Source organism: Oncorhynchus mykiss, chromosome 25, assembly GCF_013265735.2.
Source record: "Oncorhynchus mykiss isolate Arlee chromosome 25, USDA_OmykA_1.1, whole genome shotgun sequence".
Classification (NCBI taxonomy): Eukaryota; Metazoa; Chordata; class Actinopteri; order Salmoniformes; family Salmonidae; genus Oncorhynchus; species Oncorhynchus mykiss.
The window spans coordinates 538,387-563,278 of NC_048589.1; the positions used below are offsets into that span (position 1 = coordinate 538,387).

At 41.7% G+C, this 24,892-nt stretch overlaps 1 protein-coding gene across 2 annotated transcripts in view; it reads left to right on the forward strand.

Annotated features, from left to right (window-relative positions):
• Nucleotides 1-24,892, forward strand: part of LOC110505206 (MAM domain-containing glycosylphosphatidylinositol anchor protein 2) — a 232,727-nt gene that overhangs the window by 182,904 nt on the left and 24,931 nt on the right. For both annotated transcript variants that reach the window (XM_021584281.2, XM_036962460.1), the window contains exon 11: nucleotides 24,613-24,790. In XM_021584281.2, the coding sequence (XP_021439956.2) occupies nucleotides 24,613-24,790 (178 nt within the window). The remainder of the gene's footprint in view (nucleotides 1-24,612; nucleotides 24,791-24,892) is intronic.

Sequence of the window (24,892 nt, forward strand, 5' to 3'; positions counted from 1 at the left end):
TCAACTATGTAAAGGCAGGGTAGCCTAGTGGTTAGAGCGGTGGACTAGTAACCAGAAGGTTGCAAGTTCAAATCCCCGAGCTGACAAGGTACAAATCTGTCATTCTGCCCCTGAACAGGCAGTTAACCCACTGTTCCTAGGCTGTCATTGAAAATAAGAATTTGTTCTTAACTAACTTGCCTAGTTAAAAAAAAGTATTTAATAATAATATTTCATTCATTCAGATCTAGGATGTGTTATTTTAGTGTTCCCTTTATGTTTTTGAGCAGTGTATATATACAGTTGAAGTCGGAAGTTTACATACACTTAGGTTGGAGTCATTAAAACTTGTTTTCAACCACCCCACAGATTTCTTGTTAACAAACTATAGTTTTGGAAAGTTGGTTAGGTCACTTTGTGCATGACACAAGTAATTTTTCCAAAAATTGTTTACAGACAGATTATTTCACTTATAATTCACTGTATCACAATTCCAGTGGGTCAGAAGTATACGTACACTAATTGGACTGTGCCTTTAAACAGCTTGGAAAATTCCAGAAAATGATGTCATGTCTTTAGAAGCTTCTGATAGGACAATTGACATAATTTGAGTCAATTGGAGGTGTACCTGTGGATGTATTTCAAGGCCTACCTTCAAACTCGATGCCTATTTGCTTGACATCATTGGAAAATTAAAATAAATCATCCACGACCTCAGAAAAAGAATTGTAGACCTCCACAAATTCAGGTCATCCTTGGGAGCAATTTCCAAAAGCCTGAAGGTACCAAGTTCATCTGTACAAACAATAGACACCATGGGACCCCACAGCCATCATACCGCTCAGGAAGGAGATGCGTCTCCTAGAGATGAACGTACGTTGGTGCGAAAAGTGCAAATCACACTGGAACAACAACAGAGGACCTTGTGAAGATGCTGGAGGAAACAGGTACAAAAGTATCTTAATCCACAGTAAAACGAGTCCTGTATCGGCATAACCTGAAAGGCCGGTCAGCAAGAGAGAACCCACTGCTCCAAAACCGCCATAAAAAAACAGACTACGGTTTGCAACTGCACTTGGGGACAAATATTGTACTTTTTGGAGAAATGTCCTCTGGTCTGATGAAACAAAAATAGAACTGTTGGCCATATTGACCATTGTTATGTTTGGAGGAAAAAGGGGGAGGCTTGCAAGCCGAAGAACACCAACCCAATCTTGAAGCACGGAGGTGGCAGCATCATGTTGTGGGGGTGCTTTGCTGCAGGAAGGACTACTATTTTATACCCCATGCATACTTCCAAGTTGGGGAAAAATGGCTTAAGGACAACAAAGTCAAGGTATTGGAGTGGTCATCACAAAGCCCTGACCTCAATCACATAGAATATTTTTGTGGGCAGAACTGAAAAATTCTGTGTGAGCATGGAGACCAACAAACCTGACTCAGTTACACCAGTTCTGTCAGGGGGAATGGGCCAACATTCACCCAACTTATTGTGGGAAGCTTGTGGAAGGCTACCCGAAACGTTTGACCCAAGTTAAACAATTTAAAGACAATGCTACCAAATACTAATTCAGTGTATGTAAACTTCTGACCCACTGGGAATGTGATGAAATAAATAAAAGCTGAAATAAATCCTTCTCTCTACTATTATTCTGACATTTCACATTCTTAAAATGAAGTGGTGATCCTAATTGACCTTAGATTGGGAATTTTTACGAGGATTAAATGTCAGGAATTTTTAAAAACTGAGTTTAAATGTATTTGGCTAAGGTGTATGTAAACTTCTGACTTCAACTGTGTATATGTATATATATACTCAGCAAAAAAATAAACCTCCTCTCACTGTCAACTGCGTTTATTTTCAGCAAACTTAACATGTGTAAATATTTGTATGAACATAACAAGATTCAACGACTGAGACATAAATTGAACAATTTCCACAGAAATTGAATAATGTGTCCCTGAACAAAGGGGGGTCAAAATCAAAAGTAACAGTCAGTATTTGTTTAACACTTTTTTGGTTACTACATGATTCCATAAGTGTTATTTCCCAGTTTTGATGTCTTCACTATTATTCTACAATGTATAAAATAGTAAAAATAATGAACTCTCTTGAATGAGTAGGTGTGTCCATACTTTTGACTGGTACTGTATAAAGCCAAGGCAACTCTGCAGTCCAGCGCGACACCACTGAAGGGCCTAGTGCGGCAACAAGCTTTGGACATTAAAGAGAGGACTACTCCGTGTTTATACATCCTGACAGAGCATAGAAAAGGAGGAGATGAGGAGAAATTCCAAGTCCAAGTCGCAGCGAGTTTCCACGCCTTGGCCTCGAGTGCTCACAGTGTGTTTGTCATCCTTGGCATCATTAGCCTAGCTTTCTGTTTCATTGTCATCGTCATCAACTGACTGTGCATTTATAAACATGTCTTGTGTCAGAATTAGTGTGGAGGATAAAACAATTGGGTATTGCTCAAACAGATTAGAACGAACTCAAGGCTAATTGGTTCCATTTTAATGATTTAGTGATGTTTGCTTTTTGCGAGAAAGAGGCCTTGGATTGAATTCTCCCCGGATTGTTATTTACTCAGAGTAAATGATTTTCCCCCTCATCTCCTGTGGATTTGAGGCCTAGTTTTCTGTATCCCGATGAATCGCAGAGGAAGTGAGAGGGGGAATTTGCATGAGAAGGGATCTCTTTCTTCTTCTGTCTCTTTCTCCCTCTACCTCTCTCTCCCCCTTTACACAACAATATTTGCAGAACGATGACTTGAATAAGAAGTGAGAGTTGTTTCCATGGCAACACTGCATTTTACCTCCAACAGGCATTGCATAGCAGAATACAAAAAGGGCAGCGCTGATTGTAGTTGAAGAGACTTCAATAAAGAGTTTTTGCAAGTTCTTACCCTGACATTGGATTTCTTCATAGTCACTATTTTGGTGGATCACATGACATTTTGTCTAACTGTGTATGCAACCATACATGAGAGTCAGTATCTGCTCTCTCTCTCAATATCTCTAAGCAGTAAATGCTGAAAGGTGGGTGCATATTTATAGAGGACATAGCATTGAGTCACGATTTTAATTACCATAAAAAGAACCATGGCATTCAAATCACCATTATCACCGTGAATGACCCTAACATGGAACGTTAATGGCTCTTATCTTCTCTACCTCCTACCTGCAACGTGGGCAATCATCAAAACGAGCCGATCTATAGCTAAAGGACTCCTGACATCTCCAGGTGTGATAAGTAACATTTTTGTCTTGGTCTGTTATCTAGTACTGTATTTTTGCTAGCGAGGGCCATCTACTTTAAGTGTGATTCTGATTCTCAGAAGCCTACTTGATATGTGAACTGCTGACTGCTCATAACTTGCAGCTGATTGTTGACACATCAACCAGGATTAAGGGGCAATTTGTGACTGTTTTGTTAATCAGTGCCTGTATTGGAGGGGGAGTAGTTTCTCCTTTTTACGTAGTTATTCTCAGATCTAATTTGACTATTTTGTAGCTTTGTCAACTATGTGTGTTTTCTTTTCCTGTTCACCCCTCTCCCTGTAGCCTTTACAGATGCCCCCCAGCCCTTGGCTGCAACCCTTCTATTTTACTGTACCCTGCTGGCACAACCCCTGTACAATTCATGTTCTCTAGCAGCGTTTGGAACTGTCGATCTACGGTCAAGAACGCAGAGTTCAGTCCATAGACTTTTTGACCCTGACCGACACCTGGATCACCGCAGAGAACACTGCTACTCCAGCTACTCTCTCTTCATCTGGCTATGTGTTCTTTCATAGTCTGAGAGCATCTGGTCATCACGGTGGTGGCACAGGGCTACTCATTTATCCTAAGTGGAGATTTTCTATTTTCTCCCTCCCTCACTCACCTGTCCATCTCCTCTAGAATTTCATGCTGTCACTTGTCCACTCAAGCTTAACATTGTTGTAATCTATTGCCCACCAGGTGCCCTTAGAGAGTTCCTCAATTATCTTGACACCTTGATAAGCTAATTTCCTGATGATGGCTCACCGCTCATTGTAATGGGTGACTTCAACCTCCAAACGTCTGCCTTCGATTTATTTATTCCCACCTTTCTTTCCTCTCCTTGCCTCTTTTGACTTCTCCCTTTCCCAGTGCCCTCCCACTCACAAGGCAGGCAATAGACTTGACCTAATCTTTACTATGGGCTGTTCGTCTACTCACTGCAACCTTTGAAAAGAAGGTTGACAACATCCGTTCCTCATTCACTCAGCCTATTGAATCCACTGGTCCCACTCACACAGAACTACCCTACACCTTGACTTCTTTCTCCCCTCTGCTGACATATCTGCCAGGCACGCAGAGATGCAATCCTGTGATGAGTGGCCGCTCATCAACCTGCCCATTAGACCCCATCCCCTCCTCCCTACTCCAGACCATCTCTGAAGATCTCCCCTCATCAATCAATCCCTGATCACTGGCTGCGTTACCTGTTGAGGCGAGGCGTTCCCCTCAGGGAACTCCACCCCCCCCATTCAGCTGAAAAGGTGGCGCAGGGAATGCAAAAATATTCTTTAGAAATATTTTACCTCCACACATTAACAAGTCCAATACCTCAAATGAAAGATAAACACCTTGTTCATCTACCCATCGTGTCAGATTTTTAAAAATGTTTTACAGCGAAAACACAACATATATTTATGTTAGACCACCACCAAACCAAAGAAAAAACTTAGCCATTTTTTCCAGCCAAAGATAAAATCACAAAAGCAGGATTAGAAATAAAATCAATCACTAACCTCTTGAAAATCTTCATCAGATGACAGTCATATGACATGTTACACAGTACATTTATGTTTTGTTCGATAATATGCATTTTATATCCATAAATCTCGGTTTACATTGACGCCATGTTCAGAAATTCCTCCAAAATATCCGGAGGAATTATAGAAAGCCACGCCAGATAACAGAAATACTCATCATAAACTTTGACTAAAGATACATGTTCTACATATAATTAAAGATACACTGGTTCTTAATGCAACCACTGTGTCAGATTTATTTTAAACGTTACGGAAAAAGCCTAACATTGCAATAATCTGAGACGGCGCTCAGACGTAACAATATTTCTCTGCCATGTTGGAGTCAACAGAAATACAAAATTACAACATAAATATTCCCTTTGATGATCTTTCATCAGAATGTACTAGTGTCCAAGTAGCAGCATTTGCTATCACTTTCAGCTCACGTGCCCAAAAACTGACTTCTGGTCCAGGATAACTTGCATGAAAACTTCCAAAAGCCATATTCCAGGTCAAAAAAACTGGTCAAACTAAGTGCAGAATCAATCTTCAGGATGTTATAATCATATATATCCAATAACGTTCCAACCGGATCATTCGTTTTCATCTGGGGGCTGATTGGAACAGCCGTAGCACTCACAGAGAAATGCGCCACAACAAAATGGCATTCTCTTGCCACACCGACTATTTTCCCTCCCATTAGGTCAAAGTTCACAGCAAATGCTCCATTACACTTTCTACTGAATGAGGGCATCTTGTGGAAGACATAGGAAGTGTTTCCAGATCCATAACTTGTTGGGAAGGGAGGGGGCGATGACGTCAAAGTTGCCCCAACTTTCAGAATTTCAAAACTTGTTTGGAAGATTGCCTGCCCTATGAGTTCTGTTATACTCACAGACATAATTCAAACAGTTTTAGAAACTTCAGAGTGTTTTCTATCCAATAGTAATAATAATATGCGTATATTAGCAATTTAGGACAGAGTTTGATGCAGTTCACTATGGGCACGCAATTCACCCAAAGTGAAAATACTGCCCCCTATCTCCAACTTCTGCCCCCTATCTCCAACAAAATGGCCAGCCTCGCTCCCCTCTGACGTCAAAAACTACGGACCCTACTTTATTTTCTTTCCAAAACACTCAAAAATCATCTCTGTGTGCCTTTCTTCCCAGGAAAGGCCTGCCCGCTCCAAAGACCTCTCCATCACAGTTGACAATTCCACGGTGTCCCCCTCTGAGTTCAAAGAACCTTGGCATGACCCTCGACAACACCTTGTCGGTCTCCGCAAACATCAAAGCAGTGACTCGCTATGCTCAAACCCTACACCCCAACACGAGTACTCAGTTCTGCCACATCTGGTCTCTTGGTGTTTCTACACCTACGGGAGGGCAGCTCCTGCTCAGCGCAGTCAAAGCTCTTCTCTGTCCTGACACCCCAATGGTGGAACCAGCTTTCCCCTGAAGCTAGGACAGCTTAGTCTCCCTGCCCATCTTCTGAAAACATCGGAAACCCTACCTCTTCAAAGAGTTTCTTAAATTATCCCACGGCACCCCCCCGCACAAAAAATACTTGCCTTTCATGAACTGACACTCACACTTGACTTTTCCCCCTCCTACTAGCACTGACTTTGCTAATAGCTACTTTATTGAGAAAGAATGTACTTACTATGATTGAGATATCCTGGCTCCCGAGTGGCACAGTGGTCTAAGGCACTACATCTCAGTGCTAGAAGTGTCATCCTGGCTGTATCACAACCGGCCGTGATTGGGAGTCCCATAGGGTGGCACACAATTGGCCTTGCATCGTCCGGGTTTGGCGTGGTGTAGGCCGTCATTGTAAATAAGAATTTGTTCTTAACTGACTTGCCTAGTTCAATAAAGGTTAAATAAAAAACTAAAACATTTGAATATGTGGGAGTCCCACCGAGCTATCTTAAGATGAATGCACTAGCTGTAAGTTGCTCTGGATAAGAGCGTCTGCTAAATTATTAATATAGAAATAACACATCACTGGAGTTGATGAACCAACCTGCATATGTATTCCCCAGAAAGCCAGGCTAATGACGCCAAGGTCAGCATTCTAGGAAATTAAATATCAGGCTGGTGTGCAAGTATGAGTTGGTTTGAGGCAGGAGGGGGCAAGAGGAGACAGGAGGAATCAGGAGGAGGCTGTTGGGGCTGGAGGAGACTGGTAGAGACGGGAGGAGGCTGGTGGGGCAGGAAGAGGCAGGAGGAGACAGGTAGAGAGACACCATGAAGTTTGGATATCATTCTCTGTCCTCAAGAAGAGACAGTCATTTCAGCTTTATACAACCGATTTCTATTTGCAACATTCGGAACGTTCAGATACTTTATAAATATATTGGATATATTGGATATGAGTCCCGTCCTCAAGCATAGGGAGGTATATACGTTACATTTCTAACTGCAACGTTAGGCACATTTTCGCCCTACTGAACACACACCATGTGTAACACCATCTTATTTTTGAGTGGATATCTCTGCGGTCCCAGCCACCTCAGCCCAGGGGCGAGGGCAGTGCTCATACTCAAGGATGTGTTAAAAGTCAAGTGCCGTCTCAGACGAGGCCGATAGTCCCTTGTGCTTCTCGGGGTGAAGTGCTTGAATGGCAGACTGAGCTGATAACTTGCGAACATCTCGACGACATGGGACCTAAACTAGGGCGGAAGAGCAGTGTAGTGTATTTTGGAATATTCCAAAGTGCCATTTGTAAAGTGCATGCAATGCCATTTTAAGAGCACATAGTTTCTTTAGTTGTATGGATGCCCATGGTCAAACGAAATGCTTACTTGCAGGTTCCTTCTCGACAATGCAACAACTATAAGAAACAATAAAAGATAAGAATACGAACATAAAGTAAATGGCTCAGTAGAATGGAATACATTTTTTTAGCCTAAGTATATTACTGGAAGGCATAATTTATAGTCCAATATTTACACGTGTTATGGGGGATTGGGGAGGCAGTATTTTGCAATCAAGTCTAATGTCAGCAGTTGTGATGTGTGTGTCTGTGTGCGTGAGTGAGTGCATGTGTGCTAAGGTGTGGAGAATCACAGCAGGTGGTCAGTCCAGTTCAAGTGTTCAGCAGTCTGATGGCTTGTTGCCGACTTTGAGGGAGAGGTTGTCCTGGCACCACAATGCCAGTGCACTTATCTCCTCCCTATAGGCTGACTCGTCATTGGTTATCAGGACTACAACACTGGTGTTGTCAGCAAACTTGATGATGGAGTTGGTGTTGTGCAAAGCCACGCAGTCCTGGGTGAACAGGGAGTACAGCAGAGGACTGAGGACACACCCTTGTGGTTTGCCTGTGTTAAGAGTCAGTGTGGAGGAGGTGTTGTTGCCAATCCTCACAGCCTGTGGTCTGCCTGTCAGGATCCAGTTGCAGAGGGTGGTGTCCAGACCCAGGGCTCTGAGCTTGGTCTCGAGCTTGGAGGGATCAATAGTGTTGAAAACTGAACTGTAGTGAATGAACAGCATTCTCACATAGGTGTTCCTCTTATCCAGATGTGTTAAGGACATGTGAAAAGCAAAGGAAATTGTATCTTCCGTGTATTTGTTGGAGCGGTAGGCAAATTGGAATGGGTCCAGTGTGCCAGGCATGCTGGCGTTGATGGGCTATGACAGCCTCTCAAAGTACTTCATGATGACCGGGGTCATAGTCATTTGGGCATGTTACCTTTTTTTCTTGAGCACTGGGACTATGTTGGTCTCCTTAAAGCAGGTGGGGACTACAGGCGCAGGTGGAAGATGTCAGAATACGCCCACCGCCTGGTCAACACACACTCTGAGGACATGGCCAGGGATGCCATCTGGGCCGGTGCTTTGTCAGACAATTCACTATTTTGAGAGTTTTCCTCACATCAGCCTCAGAGTGCGAAAGTACCAGGTCGTACGGAGCAGCGGCAGTCTTCCTGGATTGCTCGGTATTGTCTGCCTCGATGTGAGCATAGAATGTGTCAAGCTCGTCTGCAAGGAAGGCTTCAGTGGGTCTTCCTTGCAGGCCCACTGAAGTCCGTGACAGTCTGTAGTCCTTGCCACGTGTTGCGAGTGTGAGTTTGAATCTCTATTGTCTTTTTGCGTCCCTAATGGACACATGCGTTGTCTCTCAGTACACATAGCCCTATAGGTAGAATTGGCAACCCTTTGCTTAAAAACCTCTTGAAGCTAGGGGGCACTATTTTTATGTTTGGAAAATAATGTTCCCAAAATAAATGGCCTATTTCTCAGGACCAGATGCTAGAATATGCATATAATTGACAGTTTAGGATAGAAAACACTCTAAAGTTTCCAAAACTGTAAAAATATGATCTGTGTATAACAGAACTGATTGCAGGAGAAAGCCTGAGAAAAATCCTAACAGAACTGATTGCAGGCGAAAGCCTGAGAAAAATCCAATCAGGAAGTGACTCTTATTTTGAAACCCCTGTGTTCCTATGCATCCCTATTGCCCATTGAAAGGGATATCAACCAGATTCCTTTTTCTATGGCTTCCCTAAGGTGTCAACAGCCTTTAGACATAGTTTCAAGCTTTTATTTTGAAGAATGAGCGTGAACGACCACATTGCGTAAGTGGACAGGTGGGGGCTCTCAGAGTGATTTGTGTGCAAAAGAGAGAGGCAGCCATTGTTACTCCCGGTCTTGGTGAAAAGCCATCTGTCCCGGTTGATATATTATCGAATAGATATTTGAAAAACACCTTGAGGATTGATTATAAAAAACGTTTGACATGTTTCTGTGTACATTATGGATATAATTTGGAATTTTTGTCTGCGTTGTCGTGACCGCTCTTTCCGGTGGATTCCTGGGCATAACGTACCAAACTAACGGAGGTATTTGGATATAAAAAATATCTTTACGGAACAAAAGGAACATTTGTTGTCTAACTGGGAGTCTAGTGAGTGAAAACATCCGAAGATCATCAAAGGTAAATGATTAATTTGATTGCTCTTCTGATTTTCATGACCAAGTTACCTGATGCTAGGTGTACTTATTGTTTTGTTATGCTATCGATAAACTATTGCTTTTTCTGTAAAGGATCATTTCAAAATCTGAGACGACAGGGTGATTAACAAAAGGCTAAGCTGTGTTTTTCGACCAATCATCTTCTATTTGTCGGCTGCTATTTGTTGACAGTGCTGGACTTGGCACCACGACGAAACGGCACTCTAGGAAAATGGCCAGCATGCTAATTGTTGTAGCCAAGATCAACAGCCATTAGCTGCAAACCATGGCTCAGGGGTTGGCCACGTAAACAAGTGTTGTTGTGCCTCTGGCATGGAAAGAGAATGAGTTGAGATGGTGTAAGTTGTTACTAGTGTTGAATGCATGAAAACGATTGTCACTCTGTCATTTTGAGAGACATGAATACAATGTTTAAAGATGTTCAGTAAAGAACGAAAACTGAATCTACAGTGCCTTGCGAAAGTATTCGGCCCCCTTGAACTTTGCGACCTTTTGCCACATTTCAGGCTTCAAACATAAAGATATAAAACTGTATTTTTTTTGTGAAGAATCAACAAAAAGTGGGACACAATCATGAAGTGGAACGACATTTATTGGATATTTCAAACTTTTTTAACAAATCAAAAACTGAAAAATTGGGCGTGCAAAATTATTCAGCCCCTTGACTTTCAGTGCAGCAAACTCTCTCCAGAAGTTCAGTGAGGATCTCTGAATGATCCAATGTTGACCTAAATGACTAATGATGATAAATACAATCCACCTGTGTGTAATCAAGTCTCCGTATAAATGCACCTGCACTGTGATAGTCTCAGAGGTCCGTTAAAAGCGCAGAGAATATCATGAAGAACAAGGAACACACCAGGCAGGTCCGAGATACTGTTGTGAAGAAGTTTAAAGCCGGATTTGGATACAAAAAGATTTCCCAAGCTTTAAACATCCCAAGGAGCACTGTGCAAGCGATAATATTGAAATGGAAGGAATATCAGACCACTGCAAATCTACCAAGACCTGGCCGTCCCTCTAAACTTTCAGCTCATACAAGGAGAAGACTGATCAGAGATGCAGCCAAGAGGCCCATGATCACTCTGGATGAACTGCAGAGATCTACAGCTGAGGTGGAGACTCTGTCCATAGGACAACAATCAGTCGTATATTGCACAAATCTGGCCTTTATGGAAGAGTGGCAAGAAGAAAGCCATTTCTTAAAGATATCCATAAAAAGTGTTGTTTAAAGTTTGCCACAAGCCACCTGGGAGAGACACCAAACATGTGGAAGAAGGTGCTCTGGTCAGATGAAACCAAAATCAAACTTTTTGGCAACAATGCAAAACGTTATGTTTGGCGTAAAAGCAACACAGCTCATCACCCTGAACACACCATCCCCACTGTCAAACATGGTGGTGGCAGCATCATGGTTTGGGCCTGCTTTTCTTCAGCAGGGACAGGGAAGATGGTTAAAATTGATGGGAAGATGGATGGAGCCAAATACAGGACCATTCTGGAAGAAAACCTGATGGAGTCTGCAAAAGACCTGACTGGGACGGAGATTTGTCTTCCAACAAGACAATGATCCAAAACATAAAGCAAAATCTACAATGGAATGGTTCAAAAATAAACATATCCAGGTGTTAGAATGGCCAAGTCAAAGTCAAGACCTGAATCCAATCGAGAATCTGTGGAAAGAACTGAAAACTGCTGTTCACAAATGCTCTCCATCCAACCTCACTGAGCTCGAGCTGTTTTGCAAGGAGGAATGGGAAAAAATGTCAGTCTCTCGATGTGCAAAACTGATAGAGACATACCCCAAGCGACTTACAGCTGTAATCGCAGCAAAAGGTGGCGCTACAAAGTATTAACTTAAGGGGGCTGAATAATTTTGCACGCCCAATTTTTCAGTTTTTGATTAGTTAAAAAAGTTTTAAATATCCAATAAATGTCGTTCCACTTCATGATTGTGTCCCACTTGTTGTTGATTCTTCACAAAAAAATACAGTTTTATATCTTTATGTTTGAAGCCTGAAATGTAACAAAAGGTCGCAAAGTTCAAGGGGGCCGAATACTTTCGCAAGGCACTGTATATATATATTTTATTTTTCCCTTATTTAACCAGGTAGGCCAGTTGAGAACAAGTTCTCAATTACATCTGCGACCTGGCCAAGAAAAAGCAAAGCAGTTCAACACATACAACAACACAAAGTTACACATGGCATAAACAAACATACAATCATACAATCAATAATAATATAATAGAAAAGTCATCACACCAGTGTGTGCAAATGAGGTAAGATTAGGGAGGTAAGGCAATAAATAGGCCGTAGTGGTGAAGTAATTACAATTAAGCAATTAAACACTGGAATGGTAGAATGTGCAGAAGATGAATGTGCAAGTAGAGATACTGGGGTGCAAAGGAGCAAGATAAATAAATAAATACAGTATTGGGATGAGGTAGATTTAATGGGCTATTTACAGATGAGCTATGCAGCTATGCAGGTGCAGTGATCTGTGAGCTGCTCTGACAGCTGTTGTTTAAAGCTGGTGAGGGAGGTAAGAGTCTCCAGCTTTAGTGATTTTTGCAATTCGTTCCAGTCATTGGCAGCAGAGAACTGGAAGGAGAGGCGGCCAAAGGAAGAATTGGCTTTGGGGGTGACCAGTGAGATATACCTGCTAGAGCGCGTGCTACGGTTGGGTGCTGCTATGGTGACCAGTGAGCTGAGATAAGGCGGGGCTTTACCTAGCAGAGACTTGTAGACGACCTGGAGCCAGTGTGTTTGGCGACAAATATGAAGCGAGGGCCAGCCAACGAGAGCATACAGGTCAATTTGCTGTTAGAGGCTATGAGTGTTGGAGGCTATTTTGTAAATTACATTGCCGAAGTCAAGGAGGGTATGTTTGGCAGCATAAGTGAAGGAGGCTTTGTTGCGAAATAGGAAGACGATTCTAGATTTAATTTTGGATTGGAGATGTTTAATGTGAGTCTGGAGAGTTTACAGTCTAACCAGACACCTAGGTATTTGTAGTTGTCCACATATTCTAAGTCAGAACCGTCCAGAGTAATGATGCTAGACGGGCGGGCAGGTGCGGGCAGCGATCGGTTGAAGAGCATGCATTTAGTTTTACTTGCATTTAAGAGCAGTTGGAGGCCACGGAAGGAGAGTTGTATGGCATTGAAGCTCATCTGGAGGTTTGTTAACACAGTGTCCAACAAAGAGCAAGAGGTATACAGAATGGTGTCGTCTGCGTAGAGGTGGATCAAAGAATCACCAGCAGCAAGAGCGACATCATTGATGTATACAGAGAAGAGAGTCGGCCCGGGAATTGAACCCTGTGGCACCCCCATAGAGACTGCCAGAGGTCCGGACAACAGGCCCTCCGATTTGACACACTGAACTCTATCAGAGAAGTAGTTGGTGAATCAGGCGAGGCAATCATTTGAGAAACCAAATCATCCTGATTTGGACCATATAGATTAATGAGCCAAAAGGCTTTTTCGTCCACTTTCATATTCAAAAAGATCAACCCAGACAGGAAGATCACATCAGTGACTCAACCCACTCAAGTGATGCACCCCTCCCAGGGACGGTATGAAAGAGCCCCAGTAAGCCAGTGACTCAGCCCCTGTAATAGGGTTAGAGGCAGAGAATCTCAGTGGAAAGAGGGGAACCGGCCAGGCAGAGACAGCAAGGGCGGTTCGTTGCTCCAGAGCCTTTCCGTTCACCTTCCCACTCCTGAGCCAGAATACACTCAATCATATGACCCACTGAAGAGATTAGTCTTCAGTAAAGACTTAAAGTTTGAGACCGAGTTTGCGTCTCTTACATGGGTAGGCAGACCATTCCATAAAAATGGAGCTCTATAGGAGAAAGCCCTGCCTCCAGCTGTTTGCTTAGAAATTCTAGGGACTATTAGGATGCCTGCGTCTTGTGACCGTAGCGTACGTGTAGGTATGTACGGCAGGACCAAATCAGAGAGGAGCAAGCCCATGTAATGCTTTGTAGGTTAGCAGTAACCTACTGCTGTAAAGAGTTTGTCCACAATGAGAAAGGCACCCTTCTCTCTCTGTTGCCTTTATACCGGATACAGTTTCTTATAATGTTTGTTTATCTCCCTTGGAAATTGGTCATTGAGACAGAATTTGGTCCCTTTTAAGCTCCCTTCCTCTGCTCTTGATCAGCTCCTTTTGTTGGTGGTGCTCAAATTTGGCGATGATCGGTCGGGGACCCTTGGTCTTGTCGCTCCGAGCTCCAAGTCTGTGTACTCGCTGGAAAGCCACCTTGTTTACAGTCTCTATAGGAAGTTTAATGGCGGATTGCATGAATTCTCTGATCGTGCCCTCTGGATCATTGGATGCATCCTCAGGAATCCCAGAAAACAATATATTTTCACTCATGCTACGACTAGTAGAGACTCCTTCATCACCCTGTTTTTCCTGAGTAGACAATCCATGTTGGAATCGTGGATTTTTACCTTGGCTACATGTTGATTTTTGTCTATCCACACCAGACGGAATCAGGACACACAGGTTGAAATATCGAAATGAACTCTGAACTAACTGTATTCATTTGGGGACAGGTCGAATCACATGAAACATTCATGGACATTTTGCTAGCTAGCTTGATGTTGCTTACTAATTTGTCCTGGGATATAAACATTGGTTGTTATTTTACCTGAAATGCACAAGGTCCTTTTTTTCCTGGATCTTTGTACAATTTTGAGTCACACAAAATCGTGTGTTCTCTACTCTGACAAATAATCCACGGATAAAAGGGCTATTTCATTTCTAGTACTCTCTCCTCCTTCAGTCCTTTTCTGTAGACTTTATTTGGCAGTTGGCAACCAACTTTTAGGTGCATTACCCCCACCAACTGGACTGGAATGGTGGCTTTCAATCACCCAGGTGGGTATAAAAACTAATGAGGAGATGGGAGAGGCGGGACTTACAGCACGTCAACCGTCAAAAATAGAACCAAGTTCTATCTTAGTGCCTGGCCACACAGACGCTCCCGAGCAGTTTGGATAAAATAATTGATTAACATGTAAACTCAGCAAAAAAAGAAGCATCCTCTCACTGTCAACTGTGTTTATTTTCAGCAAACTTAACATGTGTAAATATTTGTATGAACATAACAAGATTCAACAACTGAGACATAAACTGAACAAGTTCCACAGACATGTGACTAACAGAAATTGAATAATGTGTCCCTGAACATAGGGGGGTCAAAATCAAAAGTAACAGTCAGTATCAGGTGTGGCCACCAGCTGCATTAAGTACTGCAGTGCATCTCTTCCTCATGGACAGCACCAGATTTGCCAGTTTTTGCTGTGAGATGTTACCCCACTCTTCCACCAAGGCACCTGCAAGTTCCCGGACATTTCTGGGGGGAATGGCCCTAGCCCTCACCCGCCGATCCAACAGGTCCCAGACGTGCTCAATGGGATTGAGATCCGGGCTCTTTGCTGGCCATGGCAGAACACTGACATCCCTGTCTTGCAGGAAATCACGTACAGAACGAGAAGTATGGCTGGTGGCATTGTCATGCTGGAGGGTCATGTCAGGATGAGCCTGCAGGAAGGGTACCACATGAGGGAGGAGGATGTCTTCCCTGTAACGCACAGCGTTGAGATTGCCTGCAATGACAACAAGCTCAGTCCAATGATGCTGTGACACACCGCCCCAGACAATGACGGACCCTACACCTCCAAATCGATCCCGCTCCAGATTACAGGCCTCGGTGTAACGCTCATTCCTTCAACGATAAACGCAAATCCGACCATCACCCCATGTGAGACAAAACCGAGACTCGTCAGTGAAGAGCACTTTTTGCCAGTCCTGTCTGGTCCAGCGACTGTCTGGTCGGTGTGCCCAAAGGCGACATGGGTGATGTCTGGTGAGAACCTGCCTACAACAGTCCTACAAGCCCTCAGTCCAGCGTCTCTCAGCCTATTGCGGACAGTCTGAGCACTGATGGAGGGATTGTGCGTTCCTGGTGTAACTCGGGCAGTTGTTGTCATCCTGTACCTGTCCCGCAGGTGTGATGTTCAGATGTACCGATCCTGTGCAGGTGTTGTTACACGTGGTCTGCCACTGTGAGGACGATCAGCTGCCCATCCTGTCTCCCTGTAGCGTTGTCTTAGTCATCTCACAGTAAGGACATTGCAATTTATTGCCCTGGCCTCATCTGCAGTCCTCATGCCTCCTTGCAGCATGCCTAAAGCACTTTCACGCAGATGAGTAGGGACCCTGGGCATCTTTCTTTGGGTGTTTTTCAAAGTCTGTAGAAAGGCCTCTCTTGTCCTAAGTTTTTATAACTGTGACCTTAATTGCCTACCGTCTGTAAGCTGTTAGTGTCTTAACGACCGTTCCACAGGTGCATGTTCATTAATTTTTTATGGTTCATTGAACAAGCATGGAAACAGAGTTTAAACCCTTTACATTGAAGATCTGTGAAGTTATTTGGATTTTTACTAATTATCTTTGAAAGACAGGGTCCTGAAAAAGTGACTTTCTTTTTTTGCTGAGCTTGTTTAAATTTATTTTGCAACACTTGCTCGCGTATCTTGGTCGGTGTGGTCAGCATGTTAGTGTTGTCCTCAAATGTTTACAATACAGTAAACCTGGCAAGGCAACTGTACAATGAATCACTTAATACTTCCAAACATCACTAAAGGCTGCAGTGCATTCAGAAAGTATTCACTCACACCCCTTGACTTTGTCCACATTTAGTTGTCGTATCCTAAATTTAAAATTGATACCATTTAGATTTTTTTGACACTGGCCTACACACACACTACCCCGTAATGTCAAAGTGGAATAATGTTTAGTTTTTTTTTCATTTTTACAAGTTAATACAAAATGAAAAGCTGAAATGTCTTGAGTCAATAAGTATACAACCCCTTTGTTATGGCAAGCCTAAATAAGTTCAGCAGTACCCCACATATACAATTATTTTTAAGGTCCCTCGGTCGAGCAGTGAATTTCAAACAGATTCATATTCAGACCCCTTGACTTTTTCCACATTTTGTTAACCTTTCTGATCTCCCCATCCCGGATCCGGGATCGTGAATACAGACTCAAGCTCATTACCATAACGCAACGTTAACTATTCATGAAAATCGCAAATGAAATGAAATAAATATGCTAGCTCTCAAGCTTAGCCTTTTGTTAACAACACTGTCATCTCAGATTTTCAAAATATGCTTCTCAACCATTGCAAAACAAGCATTTGTGTAACAGTATTGATGGCTAACGTAGCATTTAGCATTAGCATTCAGCTGGCAACATTTACACAAAAAAACAGAAAAGCATTCAAAAAAATCATTTACCTTTGAAGAACTTCAGATGTTTTCAATGATAGCAAATGTTCAGATTTTCCTGAAAGATTATTTGTTTAGGACAAATCGCTCCGTTTTCTGCGTCACGTTTAGCTATGAAAAAACAAGCATTTGAAATGAAATGAAATGAAATAAATATGCCATCTCTCAAGCTTAGCCTTTTGTAAACAACACTGTCATCTCAGATTTTCAAAATATGCTTCTCAACCATAGGAAAACAATCATTTGTGTAAAAGTAGCTAGCTAGCGTTAGCATTTCGCGTTAGCATTTAGCGTTAGCATTAGCGTTAGCATCCAGCACGCAACATTAACAAAAACATAAAAGCCTTCAAATAAAATAATTTACCTTTGAAGAACTTCTGATGTTTTCAATGAGGATACTCTCAGTTAGATAGCAGATGCTCAGTTTTTCCAAAAAGATTCCTTGTGTATTAGAAATAGCTCCGTTTTATACATCACATTTGGCTACCAAAAAAAATCCATAAATTCAGTCCTCAAAACGCAAACTTTTTTCCAAATTAACTCCATAATATCGACTGAAAACATGGCAAACGTTGTTTAGAATCAATCATCAAGGTGTTTTTCACATATCTCTTCATTGATACATCGTTCTTGGACACATGCTTTCTCCCCTGAATGAAATGGTAAAGTAGAAGCAGCTGGCAATTGCGCACCGAATTCGACGCAGGACACCAGGCGGACACTTGGAAAATGTAGTCTCTTATGGTCAATCTTCCAATGATATGCCTACAAATACGTCACAATGCTGCTAAGACCTTGGGCGAACGACAGAAAGTGTAGGCTCATTCGTTGCGCAATCACAGCCAAATAAGGAGAGAATGGAAAACAGAGCTTCAGAAATTCTGCTAATTACTGGGTGATGCATCATCTTGGTTTCGCCTGTAGAATGAGTTCTGGGGCACTTACAGACAAAATCTTTGCAGATTCTGAAACTTCAGAGTGTTTTCTTTCCAAAACTGTCAAGAATATGCATAGTCGAGCATCTTTTCGTGACAAAATATCGCGCTTAAAACGGGAACGTTTTTTATCCAAAAATGAAATAGCGCCCCTAGAGCTCTAACAGGTTAAATTGTTCTAAAATGTATTCAATCTTTTTTTCCCTCATCAATCTACACACAATACCCCATAATGACAAAGCGACAACCAGGTTATTTTTTTTTTTTTTTTGCAAGTGTATTAAAAAGAAAAAAACAGATACCTTATTTACATACATTTTCAGACCCTTTGCTATGAGACTCAAAATTGAGCTCAGGTGCATTCTGTTTCCATTGATCATCCTTAAGATGTTTCTACAACTTGATTGTAGTCCACCTGGGGTGAATTCAATTGTTTGGACATGATTTGGAAAGCCTAGCACCTGTCTATATAAGGTCCCACAGTTGACAGTGCATGTCAGAGCAAAAAACAAACTATGAGATCGAAGGAATTGTCCGTAGAGCGCCGAGGCAGGATTGTGTTGAGGCACAGATCTGGGGAAGGCTACCTAAAAATGTCTTAAATGGAAGAAGTTTGGAACCACCAAGACTCTTCCGAGAGCTGGCCCACCCATATTAAGCCTATGATTTTGAGACTCATCTCTTTTGACTAATGCACTGGTATACTTTTCTGAGCACCTGAGGACCGAGGGAGTGGTGGTGGTGAGTTTAATTTGACATGCTTAGCTGGTTCTAGAGGAATCGTTCAACAAAGAAATCAACAAGGGAACAAAGACCACGTACCACTGCTGGCTTGCTTCTGAAGCTAAGCAGGGTTGGTCCTGGTCAGTCCTTGGATGGGAGACCAGATGCTGCTGGAACTGGTGTTGGAGGGCCAGTAGGAGGCACTCTTTCCACTGGTCTAAAAAATATCCCAATGCCCCAGAGCAGTGATTGGGGACACTGCCCTGTGTAGGGTGCCGTCTCTCGGATGGGACGTTAAACGGGTGTCCTGACTCTCTGAGGTCATTAAAGATACCATGGCACTTATCGTAAGAGTAGGGGTGTTAACCCCGGTGTCCTGGCTAAATTCCCAATCTGACCCTCAAACCATCACGGTCACCTAATAATCCCCAGTTTACAATTGGCTCATTCATCCCCCTCCTCTCCCCTGTAACTATTCCCCAGGTCGTTGCTGCAAATGAGAACGTGTTCTCAGTCAACTTACCTGGTAAAATAACGGATAAAAAAATAAAATAAAAAAAAAGACAGCGAGAGTTTGTAGATTAAAACCTACATGCTTTAAATTATTCCTTTTAATATTAGATTTGAAGATAGAGTTGAAGTTTACATACACTTAGCATGGAATCATGAAAACTCGTTTTTCAAACACTCCACAAATTTCTTGAGACGTGTTCTATCTAATAAAGGTAAAATAAAAATCTCCTAGAAATGAACGTACTTTGGTGCAAAAAGTGCAAATCAATCCCAGAACAACAGCAAAATACCTTGTGAAGATGCTGGAGGAAACAGGTACAAAAGTATTTGTATCCACAGTAAAATGAGTACTATATCGACATAACCTGAAAGGCCGCTCAGAAAGGAAGAAGCCACTGCTCCAAAACCCCCATAAAAAAGCTAGACCACGGTTCGCAGCTGCACATGGGGACAAATATCGTACTTTTTGGAGAAATGTCCTCTCGTCTGATGAAACAAAAATAGAACTCTTTGGCCATAATGATCATCGTTATGTTTTGGGGGGGGGGGGGCTTGCAAACCGTGAAGCACGGGGGTGGCAGCATCATGTTGTGGGGGTGCTTTGCTGCAGGAGTGACTGGTGCACCTCACAAAAGATGGCATCATGTGGATATATTGAAGCAGCATCTCAAGACATCAGTTAAAGTTAAAGCTTGGTCACAAATGGGTCTTCCAAATGGACAATGGGTCTTCCAAATGGACAATGACCCCAAGCATACTCCCAAAGTTGGGGCAAATTGGCTAAAGGACAACAAAGTCAAGGTATTGGAGTGGCCATCACAAAGCCCTGACCTCAATCCCATAGAAAATGTGTGGGCAGAACTGAAAAAGTGTGTGCGAACAAGGAGGCCTACAAAACTGACTCAGTTACACCAGCTCTGTCAGCAGGAATGGGCCACCATTCACCCAACTTATTGTGGGAAGCTTGTGGAAGACTACCCGAAACGTTTGACTCAAGTTAAACAATTTAAAGGCAATACTACCAAATACTAATTGAGTGCATGTGAACTTCTGACGCATTGGGAATGTGATGACAGAAATAAAAGCTGAAATAAATCATTCTCTCTACTATTATTCTGACATTTCACATTCTTAAAATAAAGTGGTGATCCTAACTGACCTAAGACAGGGAATTTTTAATAGGATTAAATGTCAGGAATTGTGAAAAACTTCAAATGTATTTGGCTAAGGTGTACGTAAACTTCCGACTTCAACTGTACATGTTTCTTTTGTGCAACTTGTTTTCAATGCAGGTTGGAATTTCAGAAAGCGTCTTATCGTGTCTCAATGCTTCCAACACGTTTGCACCACAGCTCCAATTAGGTGTCTTTGCTCTTTAGCATGTTTGTCAATTTCACAATTGTCACCTATTCATGGACAGATTTCTTATCTTCTCTGCAGTAATAGTCTATTGTCGTCATGGCAGCTGTACTGTGTGTGTGTGTGTGTGTGTGTGTCTGTGTGTGTATGTGTGTGTGTGTGTGTGTGTGTGTGTGTGTGCGCGCGCGCCTGCACATCTGCCTGCCTGTTATATTCAAATGCATTTGTTAATATCTTTGATTATGTTTGGAAACAACACTTTTCATTATGTTGAGTTGCCATTTGTAATTAACTGAAAACTGTAAGTCAATTCATTATGAAATTTCACAATATGTTTCTTGGCAGGCTGTGTTATTTGTAAGTAATACAGAAATAAGAAGCCATAGTGATACAACAGAGTGTACAGTACAAGTGTGGTCATATACAGAAATGTGTGACAATCAAGTGACAATTGTTTTGTTGTTTTGGCTCTTTACCCCAGCACTTTGGATTTGAAATTATACAATGATTATGTAGAATAGAATATGTTTCTAAACATTTCTACATTAATGTGGATGCTACCATGATTACGGATAATCATGAATGAATTTATGATGAGTAAGAAAGTTAGAGGCATAAATATCATACCCCCCAAAAAATGCTACCCTCCCCTGTTATTGGTAATGGTGAGAGGGTTGCATGTCTTGGGAGTATGACCTTTGTTGCATGATAGATAGCTTGGCTTTGGAACATTCTCAGCATATTTAAGGAACATGACAAATTTAGAGACACGTTCTCAAATTGTTCCAAGAACCTAAACAAAGCTATCCATAAAATACTTTAGTAACGTTCAGAGAACATTCTAAGCATTCCATTATTGCAATCGACAAAAATATCTTCTATCTAGCTGTGAGTTTAGGTGTGTTGGACACGCCCAGCTGATCTTAATGAGTGTTTGTTTCCTTTGAAATGGGATCTGTTTGAATAGACCAGGGCTTTCCAACCATGTTCCTGGAGCGCTACCGTTTTATAGGTTTTCGCTCCAACGCTAATCTAGCACACCTGATTCTAGTAATTAGCTGTCTGATAAGCTGAATCAGGTTAGTTACAACTGGGGTTGGAGCGAAAACCAACAAGCGGGTAGCTCTCCAGGAACAGGGAACAGTTTGCATAAAAAAACATGTCATGCTAGTTCCATTCTGGTGGCGCAGTGGAGTAATTCCATAGACAGAGAACAGAAGAGCATAGGTTCATATCTGACTGATACCATGTCACAATAAAAAAGACGTGTTGCATGATTAATGCCTATCTGTGGTTGGAGTCCAAAAAAGATAACCCCAAAAAAGCTAGCAGTGTTATTAAGTCTTATTGAAACATTCAGTGAAAGTTAAGATACATAAAAATAATAATTCAAAGTAACCTAACATTTCCATTGTCAAAATGTTAATAACATTTTCTCAGAACCTCCCTGCAACATAAAAATAAACGTTCCCAGAACAGGCAACACTTTCACTGCTGTTTTCAGAACGTTAAACAACTTTCAGATTTACGGTCAGGAAATGTATGGCTTCGTTCCCACAACTTCCAAGGAACGAAATGTGCTAGCTGGGCATGTAGTGATTCACAGCTCTGAGACATTGAAAACCTGGGCTGGGTGGGGTGTTCTAAGTAGGGAAGCAAAGGCCATGTGAGGACTCCCAGGTTGCGTCCTGATTGTCCACCCTTCTCCCCAAGTGTGCACTTCTTATCATGAATAAAACAATCTTAGATTGATGTAAGTATTGGCTGGAGAGAGATTCCACCATTTTTTCAATTCTTGACTGGAAGTGTGCAAGTACACACTTGGATAAAAGGGCAGAGAATTGTGACGTAGCCCCAGTCTCTAGGGGTTGTCTTCACTTGTTATTCCTCCAGAATCACACAAACTGACATACAGCTAAGTGAGGGCAAACTTGGGAGAATCTCAATTGTATATCCGTGATCTAAGGACGGAGAACACAAGGATTTAAGGAAATACAATTGAAATCCAACTCAACTTATTGGATAATGCTGTTAAATCAGATGTTTGGTCTGACTTTATGGTAGATGGGACTAAGATCAAGTGTTTTCGAGGCTGTAGTCATGGTTGCACTTCCTTGCAAAATACGTCATTCATTAAATATGGGGCGGCAGGTAGCCTGGTGGTTAGTGCTTTGGGTTGCTGGATCGAATCCCCGAGCTGACAAGGTAAAAATCTGTCGTTCTGCCCCTGAACAAGGCAGTTAACCCACTGTTCCCCAGTAGGCCGTCATTGTAAATAAGAATTTGTTCTTAACTGACTTGCCTAGTTAAATGAAGGTTAAATAAAAAATGTATTCTATTAGCAATGGTGTAAAGTACTTAAGTAAAAATACTTTAAAGTACTACTTAAGTCATTTTTTTATGTATCTGTACTTTAATTTACAATTAATATTTTTGCTAACTTTTCCTTTTACTTCACTACAGTCAAGCATCGATAAAAATGTCACCAGAATAATACCCTCTATTTATTGGAAAGGAGCATCAAGATCACCTTGCACTTTCACAACCCTGTAAAGTTCATCTGTAACTCATCTGTAGCCTAATAAACTGCATTGGGAGGACCACACACCATGTCATCGCGTAACTCCAAGTTTACTTTATTTTGATGGTTGTTATATCAATATTTCCACTGCCATTTCTCGCAATTCATTTTAATTTTACCGACACAAAAAGATCCCACCATTTTGAACGAACAAATGATATGTCAGCATTTATAAAATTGTATTTAAAACTACCTGTTTCCATCACAGCTGACGTGAAAATGTTTTAAACGGTATGGCTTTAATCGCAAAAAAACTGTGGATAGAAACGTGGTTAATGATTTTTTGATATGCATCTCCCATTTGGCATGTCGCTTGTGATGTGGTTCACAGCAGCACTGACGGATGTGTTCCGTCAGTGACAACTGCATTGGAGTTTAGAATGACCCTTACCCCCCTTTTTGTTCCATGCTGGCTGAAGACCTAGCTAGCCAGTAACTAGCTAACACCAGACAGAGATGAAAGGCACATTTTGGCACCAGCAGAGTAGCTATCTAGCTACATAAACCACGCCCCTCAGAAACCATGCCTTCACCGATGTTGGTTACAAGGCGGTAGTTATTTAAATTAGGTGAGAGATTATCATGTTACCATTGGTGTATTAAAATGAGAGTTAAGGTGATGTCACCTTGTCCTAGATTTCTGCCTAAATAAACATACCCAAAAGTAACTGCTATTAATGTGTAATTACATGATTCTGACATGCAAGAACTTGGTATATTTGTAAAGAACTTGAGTAAAAATACTTCAAAGTACTACTTAATTAAGTCGTTTTTGGGGTTATCTTTACTTTACGATTTATATTTTTGACAACTTTTACTTCACTACAGTCCTAAAGAAAATGTTATACATTTTCCCTGACACCCAACAGTACTCGTTACATCATGAATGCTTAGCAAGACAGAAAATGGTCCAATTCGCACACTTATCAAGAGATCATCCCTACTGCCTCTGATCTGGTGGACTCACTAAACACAAATGTTTTGTTTTTAAATGATGTTGGAGTGTGACCCTGTCTATCTGTAAATAAAATACAAATTGTGTCGTCTGGTTTGCTTAATATAAGGAATTTTTTATTATTTGTACTTTTACTTTTGATACTTAAGTATATTTTAGCAACTACATTTACTTTTGATACTTAAGTATATTTAAAACCAAATACTTTAAAACTTTTACTCAAGTAGTATTTTACTGCGTAACTTACTTTTACTTGAGTCATTTTCTATTAAGGTATCTTTACTTCTACTCAAGTATGAGAATTTAGTACTTTTTCCACCACTGTCTATTAGTATGGATTTTAAGGATGTTTTCTTTGACCTTGAGTTCAGAAAGGGGATCAATGGGAATTGATTATAATGTGGCCAGTTTGGCCTATGTGCACTTGTAAAAAAAAAAACATTACAAAAGGGGATTCTAATGATTTTAATGATTCCTATGTTTTGTCTAGACGGGCCAGTCGAGGTGGTGGGAGCAGGAGATCCCCATGGAGGGAGCAATTGCTAAGGGCGAGCTGATCACCCACAACCTGACGGAACTCATCAAGCCCGAGGCATACCTGGTCCGCCTTACCCCCATCACACGCTTCGGAGAGGGAGACTCCACAGACAGAATCATCAGATACAGTGGTGAGCAGAAATCATTCTGTCTAGTTGGACTGTACATAATAGATGTGTATGCTCACAATTTTGTATTGTAGTATACTAATGTACTTGACCCTCAGCATTGTA